This window comes from Harmonia axyridis, chromosome 6 (assembly GCF_914767665.1).
Source record: "Harmonia axyridis chromosome 6, icHarAxyr1.1, whole genome shotgun sequence".
Taxonomy (NCBI): Eukaryota; Metazoa; Arthropoda; class Insecta; order Coleoptera; family Coccinellidae; genus Harmonia; species Harmonia axyridis.
Genome location: NC_059506.1, coordinates 10,752,711 through 10,763,007, shown reverse-complemented (window position 1 = coordinate 10,763,007; position 10,297 = coordinate 10,752,711). Strand labels below are relative to the sequence as shown.

Below are 10,297 nucleotides of genomic sequence, written 5' to 3'. Positions count from 1 at the left end.
CAACGATAAAAACAACAGTTTTCAATTCGGTAGTCAGTTAGTTAGAGTTAGGAGAGTTAGAGTTAAAGTTCGGGGTTCGGTTCGAAGGTGAGACCAAAAGGGGAATTCGGTTCTGAGTTCAAGTTCGATCCTAAGTTGAATAAAGTTCAAGTCGGTTTGCGGGAACGGTTTTCAGGAAAGTTACAAATAGGGAATTTGTTGAAAGGTTTATTTGAAGAGTGATTGTGATATCCAGGGTAAGGATATTTAATTTAATCTTATATATATTGTTTGATGATTTTTCTCCTTATAAAAGATTTACCAAAATAGTCCAAGATTGTCGAAGGTTATAATTTTTTTCTTATTTACTCTTAAGGTGTTTGTCATAGGCTAGTAATGTGCAAGTTTTATTGATTGTATTTTTTTTCATTAATTATTTCAATCCATTATTAAACTTTGTTATTCAAAAATACTTGGTCTCATTCAGTGAAACACCTCCTCGAAAAAGATCAAATATAAGACTTATCCTAGTGCATAAGCCGGACGCTCGAGAGATTCTTTCAGAAAAGAGAAATTGTGTTAATTTCAACTGGCCAGAACTATAGAAAACCGCTCTTCTAATAAGTTCCTTTTTAAACATTAACATCCAACTACAGGCCAGTTTATTACAATGGTGACAGAGGTGCGATCTATTTTGATCTTTTTCTGAAAAAAACTCTGAGGACTCACGTTTGGTATTTTTTTTTGAGTTAATTAATAATACAGATTTATTTTCAGGGGAAATTTGATTCCCAAGTGATTAATAGTTCAGATTTATTTAAGGAAATATTGTTTGGCGAGGAGCAGTAAGAGGATTACGAGATCGGTGTACATGAATTTGTTGTATGCATTGATATAATTTTTTTATGAGAAAATTTGAGTAGAAATTTTATTCTTATTATTTTACTAGAAATTTTGTAGTAAATAAATCGTTTTGTTTGTTTATACAGGGTTAGCTCAGAAGACACTTACAATGTTCCCGACGGTTAGCACTAACTCTACGGCGAATACAAGTAGTTTATCGCAAATTCCATTTAGATACCCTTTAGGAATGATCGCAACAACTTTAGATGATTTTTCAGGCAAGGACTCAACCAGATATTTTGAAATATTTGAGCTTAGGTCAAAATTAGACGGGTGGAGTGAAAATGAGACGTTGACACTGCTTAAATTGAAACTCGTAGGGGAAGCGTATAATTTTTTTAAATCTGATATCACGTTGAATTTTTTATCATATGCGGAATTGAAAGTTAGATTTCTTCAGAAATTCACTTCAGTTAGGTTGCCTTGGGAAAATCAATGGAATTTGAATAATTGTTTTCAGAGACAGGACGAAGACGTGTCATCTTTTTGCACTAGATTGCGAACTATAGGGACGGAACTGTTAAGTGAAGATTTGGCCGGGGCAACGAAGGATGAGGAATCGGGTATAAGAAAGAAAAATAGGGACTTCATTTTGAATCAATTCAAAATTGGCTTACGTAAAGACGTTATGAGGGAAGTCGGTATTTTTTTATTGCGCGAAGAAAATTTAGATTTGGAAAAAGCGGAGGAACTAGTAAGATTGCAGGAAACGTCTCATAAAATGTTGCAAGGGAGATTATCTACAAGAAATATATCGACAGTTAATTTCGGAGTAATATGTCAATTTTGCGGAGAAATAGATCATTCAGCAAAGGAATGTAGAAGTACTAGGGCAAATTGGAGGAACGTTCAACGAAACGTCGAAAAAGGCTGTTATTCTTGTGGCAAACCGGGCCATTTCGCGAGGGAATGTCGGACTTTTGGGAGATCAGAACAAATAAATCAGGTAGTATGTATTTCCTGCAAACGGACAGGACACTGGTCGAGAGAATGTCCAACGAAAAATTGGAGAGAAACCCAATATCATAATAATCATCATTGTCAAGTGAGTAAAGAGTTAAAGATCGGAAATATCAGGAGAGTTTACCTTGATCAAAATAAGTCGGAAGAAATACCGAAAAATGAAATAACGGAAATTCAGAAGAGTGAATCTCGCATTGAGAAGAGGAGCGCGCAAGCGGCCGAAAAAATAAATGATGATATTTTGACAAAAGCAAATGAGGAGAGTTTACCTTGATCAAAATAAGTCGGAAGAAATACCGAAAAATGAAATAACGGAAATTCAGAAGAGTGAATCTCGCATTGAGAAGAGGAGCGCGCAAGCGGCCGAAAAAATAAATGATGATATTTTGACAAAAGCAACTTGAGGTGAAGACGCAGTATAGAGACCTCGAAAATGAGAGAAGTAAGGGTTTGCGGTATTACACAGGAGAATATAACGGATTTCGAGAAACAGGGATCGACTTTCAGAAAAGTGAGGAAATATGAAAAGTTGAGAGACTTTGAGCTCGGGCCAGTTGATTCAGTCGTGAAGGCAAAGAAAAAGCGGAAAAATGATATCACTTCAGAAACAGGGGTTGTCATTCCGGTTCGTTCGGAAACATTAATACCGGCAGAATTGAAGGGCAATTCGGAAATCAACAACTTATTCGGTGAAACATTGAAAAGTGAAGTTTACGACCGAATGTACGAAAATACTGGGGATGCAAAATCCGCAAGGGTTACGAGGTTTAATAAAAATGTAGTAAACCCTCAGTTCAATGTGGGAGATTTAGTTTATTTGAGTAAAATGAGCGCGAAATGCGGAGGAAGAGAGGAACAAGTTGTTCATGTAAATAGATTGAAAACGTACACTGCACGAGGTAATGAAATGAAGGAAAAACTAGAAAAACGCGTGAGATCGGGATATACGGACCTAGATACGGATTCAGATGAAGAACGGAAGGAAATAGAGAAATTCCCTCCGTTTTTGATCCCCACTTGGACAAACCAGTATGAGGATCAGGGGGAAAGCGAAAAAGAATCGGTAGAAGTAGTTGAAATTCCTATTCGACGATGTTCAAATAGAGTAAGACGCCCACCAGATCGATGGGGCTACTACTAACGGCGAAAGACAGCCTCAGATACCGTGAGAATTTTTTAGTTTTATTGTAGTTTTTGGGTTACGTTTAAGTTAGGATTAATTTAGTTGATAGAGTAAGATAGGATAACTTCGCGATGGGTAACGTGGGGAAAATCTTAGAGACAGATATGACCTTCAGGAGATGTGAATCGGCTCCTGCCCTTTTCGTAGATTCCAGGGACTCGCTGACTCGGAGAGCGACAACTTGAATAAGGTACCCCTTCTGGGTTTTGGATATTTTGAAGAATTCAATTGATATTCATGATTTAACATTTTTCTTGGAAGAAGAAAAAACATTGTGGTCGCTGAAGGACATCCCTCGCCTGCAGTTCAAAAGTGAGCACAATGTTTTATTGTTTAGTAGCAATGGGTGGAATGTTCTATTGGATGTGTAATGTTTTGTATATTTCATTTTAATTTGATTATTGTATATTTCAACGAACCTTGTTGAGAGGTTTCTTGTGCCCTGTTGTAATTTATATAGGGAGTACGAGGAAGAAGAAATCAACCGTCTTGAAGAAGGACCAAATCGTAGTTAAGGGAATAACCTTCCTCCCAAAGGTGTGTGTCTACCGCGAATAGTATAGGTGCGGAAGATAACAATTAATTAACGTGATTTTCCGATGTGTCGAAAGCGACAATGAACTACAGTTTGAGTAAAACACCTGAGAAGTATAGACAGTTGTGTTAAGGAACCAGGCGAAAGGGTTAAGTTAGAGGCTATGGAAGAAGTTGTTCATTAGTGAGATGAAGAGAAGAAAGTCAGCGAGAAACTGAGGATGCAGAAGAAGTTTACACAAACCGTAACTTCGTACAAATCCGACCAAGATATACACTACGATTTACGAATATACTGAAGAAGACATCAACGATGCCAAGAGAATCGTCAAGATTGATACCGAGCGAAACCATCGAACTAGAACAACATTTCATAGTACTTTAACTACACCCTAATGGATGGAGAAGCAGACTACAAGTCTTACGCTCAAGAAGTGAATCGCGAAATACAAACAATATGTGTAATGATAGTGCGAATTTCACGAATTATTGCGTTACATTAAGGACAAGTGACACTATGTCCCTTATCTATCTTTGGAGGTTATTCCTGAAACAAAGGTTGGGTCCAGGAGAAAACGAAATATCGTCCTGAATTTTCGAAAACACTAGGAGTCGGCATGACGACACCAGTATGTACCGCGAAAGTGTTCTCGAATTCCGACAGTGAACTCACAGCACTCCATGTTTGAGACAGTGGAATGGTTAAGGAAAGAATTTTAAAAGAATGATCGATTAATCTTGTCTTTAATTTTATGTTGTAGATTTTGTTTTTTTGTTGTTGAAAATTTTTGTATTCGATATGTAATAAGGGAAAAGAACATACCACCTTAGTAATAAGAGATTTTTTTTTTAGGGATAAATTTTAGATAAGTTGATTTACCTTTTTCATATATGTTGGAGAATGCTTGATTGCTATTGCATTACTATAGGTATATACTTATTGGATATATGCATGTGATCGAGGGATGATAAATTTGGATTATTGATGGTAGTAAGGGAAAAGTTATGACAACCGATGTCAAAACTTTTTCAAAGGGGAAAGTAATGTAATGAATGTGAATAATAATTTATAATTTGTACAGGCTCATTGAAAGGATATTCAACAAATTCCCGGTTCTATCCCAGTAGAGTGAACGCAAACGAAGTTGTTGTCACCCTCACATTTATTAGGCATTAAATCCTTCATCCTGGCTTAAGATAAACACCCCAGGGTGGTCGGCACTTTGGATATCCCACAATAAAACAACTAGGGTCAAATTTCAAGAGAATTGGACAGGATGTCAAATCAATAAAATTTAGTCGCAAAAACTCTAGGGAGGTTTAAATGGCCCAAAACTTCGAGCAAAAAAATCTGTTCTATGCGGAGGGACCACCAACGGTACAAAAAAATGGCCATGATTTTAGGCGGTGTTAACGGTACAACCCCATGTCAATAGTACATAACATGGGGTGGAACCAATAATCTAGGTACATAAGGACAATCACTCTGATTGGACGAAAGAAAAAAAAATAGACGCTTAGAAAAATTTGGTAGAAGGAGGGTGACGATTATTCAACGATAAAAACAACAGTTTTCAATTCGGTAGTCAGTTAGTTAGAGTTAGGAGAGTTAGAGTTAAAGTTCGGGGTTCGGTTCGAAGGTGGGACCAAAAGGGGAATTCGGTTCTGAGTTCAAGTTCGATCCTAAGTTGAATAAAGTTCAAGTCGGTTTGCGGGAACGGTTTTCAGGAAAGTTACAAATAGGGAATTTGTTGAAAGGTTTATTTGAAGAGTGATTGTGATATCCAGGGTAAGGATATTTAATTTAATCTTATATATATTGTTTGATGATTTTTCTCCTTATAAAAGATTTACCAAAATAGTCCAAGATTGTCGAAGGTTATAATTTTTTTCTTATTTACTCTTAAGGTGTTTGTCATAGGCTAGTAATGTGCAAGTTTTATTGATTGTATTTTTTTTCATTGATTATTTCAATCCATTATTAAACTTTGTTATTCAAAAATACTTGGTCTCATTCAGTGAAACACCTCCTCGAAAAAGATCAAATATAAGACTTATCCTAGTGCATAAGCCGGACGCTCGAAAGATTCTTTCAGAAAAGAGAAATTGTGTTAATTTCAACTGGCCAGAACTATAGAAAACCGCTCTTCTAATAAGTTCCTTTTTAAACATTAACATCCAACTACAGGCCAGTTTATTACAACTATATGATTCAACTCCCTTAATCTCCTTTAGCTACTTTAGCAAATTTCCTTCTTAATTAATACACTCAATGGAATCAACTTTGAGCATGCAATATTATAGGCCTTACTTGACTGATATCGTACTTACATTTCACACCGGTTTTCCTTTATAATTATTTTGAAATGTTCACCTGTCTTCTACCGTACACGTGCCTAGACGCCTCCACCACTTTAGAAATTAGTGTTTTAATTCTTTAATACTAGCTAGTTTTGTTCTTGTTGTAAATAAAACACATGTGCCGACTTTATCTACTTTAATTTAAATGATCGATAGTTATTTAGGATTGATATTCACTTATAGAAGAAATACAATATGTAGATCGTTTCTATGCGTGTGCGTACTGCGTACTTGTTCGTACAACTTATGTTGAAAAAGGTCGTTAGACTTCATCATCATCGGGCCACCTTAACATGGACGGACATCTGTCAAGTTGGCGTCATCACAGAATTGAAACCATAGAATAAAGTGTTTATCCTTCAACGATAAGCCCCCACAATTCATACATACTTGAGTTGTGCACACCTTTTTAACACAACACCTATAATTATTTTTCACTGAATTTACTTCTTTTTCACTTCTAATGCTCTCGCCTTCATTCAGGTCATCCTCAACCGACGCCATCTTTTCAATGTTATACAAATGAATCAGGGTATCGAAAAAAAACGAAAATGATCCAACAGAAATATATCGGTTGAAATAAACAATTATTGAAGTAACATATTGGTTCTCGACCACTTTGGTCGAGGAATAAAAGATACAAATTTTCCAATACCAGTTCACGACCGCCGAATATTGATCGAAAAAATATACATTTATTTGCTTCTTGATTGAAATACACTCAAAAATATATCTTATAGTTGATATGGAACAAAATATACACACATAATTCATTTAAAATAAGAAAACTTTGACCGAGAACACGTACCGCGAAAATATTTTTCACTACATGATATATTTTTATTATTATTTTATCTCAAATCACGGAATGGTCGAGAACCAGTGCCGGTCGGCTAACCAGTACAATTATCCTATACTTTCCAACAATTTAAAAGGAATGATGCCAGCCACCTAAAATGAATTAATATCGATTTTTTATATTTTCCATAATATTGAATCAGTTTGGATTCTCTCTAGAAATATTCTTATAATAATTTCCCTAATGTATTACCACAGAATACTAGTTAGTCTGTGGTATTCATAGACCTAATATCAATGATATTAGGTCTATGGTGGTATTACAGTTAAAGTCAATTATTCAGTTTAATCCTATTGTAATTCCTCGATTCAACAAATTTAATTTAATGTTGAAAGAGGGGAACTAATGCAATGGGGCAAGAAATTCAAGATATTATAAGGGTTTATTTTCTAATTAATGTTTATATATAATCTTCTGATTGATATGTTATGGCAATGATATATTTCATGGTTTCATTCAAGTAGGATATTCAATTTGACAAAAATTACAAATAAAAATGTACCTGTGGAAGGAATCGATGTAAAATTGAAATTTTATATCTAACTCGGATCCAACTTTTCTTGGGAACATGAACATGAAAATTGTATATATAGAATTAACTATATACAGGGTGTTTCATTGGTAAAAGTACATACGTTAACCTGAGGTAGAGCTACCCTAGACGAGTCCAAAAAAACCTATATATGATAGGTCTAATCTTCCCCATAGCCGGGATACAGGGTGATTTATGAATTCACCAATATTTTCAATTCATTATAACTTTTGAACCATCCAGTATATTTGATTGATATTTGGAACGCAAAATTCACTCCATTAGGTACATCGTTTGATCTTTGAAATCATACAAAAAATCAGGTCTGTATTAGATAAATATGGAACTTTTCACGAGCAGAGATTCAACACCCTGTATAGTGTGTTAAGTATATGATTAAATGTACATTTATATTCAAATGTGTTACTGCTCAGATAAAAGACGCGAAGTGCGCATGTGCGTGTATTCCTACGCCAACTTAGAATTGACCATATTCACCGTCGCCATATTGTTGTGCGACAATACCAACTACCCAGTGTTCCCAACGGAGAAATATTGAGTTTACTAAAAAAATACCGCTCATATCAAAAATACTCTCAGCCATAGACATAATTCTTCCACTGTCTATTTCCAAAAATAGAGCGAAGCCTTCATTTATACACTCGGCCACAGTTAATTTGTATATAAAACTACCTTTCACTAATGTTTTCATTTCCAAAAGGGTGAAATTTTTGCGAATAATGTCCCAAACAAGCCAATCTGGCGTAGCAGCCAGAACAGGTACTCCGGAATTTACACATAAACCACAATTATAAACTTTATATTGTGGAATTTTTCTAGTAAACTCAATATTTCTCCGTTGGGAACACTGGGTAGTTGGTATTGTCGCACACCAATATGGCGACGGTGAATATGGTCAATTAGGTATATGGTCTGGTCATAGTCTGTATTAATAGCCATAGAGAAAGGAGGGAAAGAGTGATATTAAGTATTCTGTGGTGACTCAGCGGTAAAATAAATAAGCGTGATTGTGGCGACCTTATGGGCAGGGAATGGAACTAATGATGTTGATTCTGCGCATTTGGCGCCTTATTACTTCATAATTCGAAAGATATTATTTCATAATTCGAAAGAACTCACAATTTGAATGAAAACCTGCACCGAAAATTGTGAAAAAACTGGAATATCAATTACAGTTTTTTCAATATTTCATTGAGGTTTTGCATCTAATCTAATTTTTACTTAAGTAATAATACTCAACGAATTTTGACATACTTTTTATTGCACATAATTATACAACTGATATAATTAATGAAATAATTGAATCAAATTATATATATCGTATTGTACCACTTAACTATTATAGAAGGAAACATTTCATTTGAGAGATTGACAATAAAATAATTATTTTTGTGATTGCTGACAAAAATCCAGGATATCAAAGGATTGATTTAGAATTGGAATCTTCAATTCTTTGGCAGAACTCAAACGTAAGCCTTTTGAACCCTGAAACAAAGTGAAAAATTAATGGTGATCCTGAAGATACTTTTATTGAAAGTATTTAAGGTGATAGCAATAGAACAATATGAAGTAAAAATATAGCTCCGTTTTCTTAAATCAACACAACTGCTCTCTTCGACATTTAGGTACTAATATAAAAAAAATTCTGTTTGTTGAATGACCCTTTTTCTTGATATTGATTTGATTTAAAATGCCTGGTCTTTTCTTCACGAAAAGGGAAACAGTATCAGTATTCGGTTGGTTATTTCTGATCCTATCTGAACTTGAATCTGTTAAACTAGTACTCGGCACACAATTACTTATATTATTCTGATCTTAAAGCAGTGCATAATTTGGAAAATCTGGCAGGGTTGAAGGTAAAAGTTTTGTTTTAGGTGTATTGAAAAAATTGTCTTCACTGATATGGTCCACACATATTTTACTGTTCATATTAATATTTGCTGGAATGAACAGCTTTAATTGCTTTATCCCATTCAAAAATTCTAGTTGGAGGTCGAAAACTGTACTTGTTCGTGGTTGAACCCCTGTAATACAGGGTCTTTCACGAGGAACCTCACCCATATTTATACGGGAAACTACTGAACGTATTTTCATGAAATTCAGCACTTATAAGTATTTCACGATGCTGATAAAATCTAAAATATTTTCAAGGCATGAGCACCTCCGGTTTTTCCGGAAATGACGTCAACTTCCGTTTTTCAAATTAGAACACCATTTTTTCATTGCAGAAATAGATTCCTTAGAAAATTTCAAGTTATTTTGATGTAACATTTTTCAGTTTTGGTTGGAAAATTCTCTCTGAGCGGGAAAATTCGAAAAAAAAAATCGAAAATAGAGCTCCGCTGAAACAAGAATAACTTCGAGGTTTTTGGATGGAAAATTTTCATTTTTGGGATTTTTCAAGATGTAAGATTGATGTATCCACTTTAAAAATCGAAATCGCGATTCATGATACAGGGGGTGAAAAAATCGCTTTCAAAGTTAGGGATGACAAAATCGTGAAAAATCAATTTTTTCAAATTAGAACCCCATTTTTTTATGGCAGATATTGAATCTACGTTGAAAAATAATGTGAGTGTATGCATCACACCCTTGCCCTAAAATGGATATTTTCTGAGTTATTCACAAAAAACTGTTTTTCGTCTTGAATTTTCAGCTATTTCTTATTCCTTCACGCCAAAAAGATGAAATTTTCAGGAACTGTTATTTGAACCATGCTGTAGATTTTTCACCCCTTCTTGAAACCGACTTCAAGTTACTATTAGGAGAACCATGGCAAACTCTCGCAGTTATAACTTATAACTAGAGAAGATGCTCAAAGTTTTGACCGTTAATTTCTAGACATTCTCAGGAATGCTTCGGGCGTTGCTCTTCTTATTTCATCGGGAGGAAGAGATCTGCAAAATTATCTGCGAATTATCACCAAATTGATAGTAAACACAAAATGCTACTGAATAAAGAG

General features: G+C 34.8%; 1 protein-coding gene across 1 annotated transcript; it reads left to right on the top strand.

Moving 5' to 3' along the window:
• Positions 1–1,510: 1,510 nt before the first annotated feature.
• LOC123683048 lies at positions 1,511–2,119 on the top strand. The gene has a single exon (XM_045621944.1). The coding sequence runs from the start codon at positions 1,511–1,513 to the stop codon at positions 2,117–2,119; it is 609 nt and encodes a 202-aa protein (XP_045477900.1).
• Positions 2,120–10,297: the final 8,178 nt, after the last annotated feature.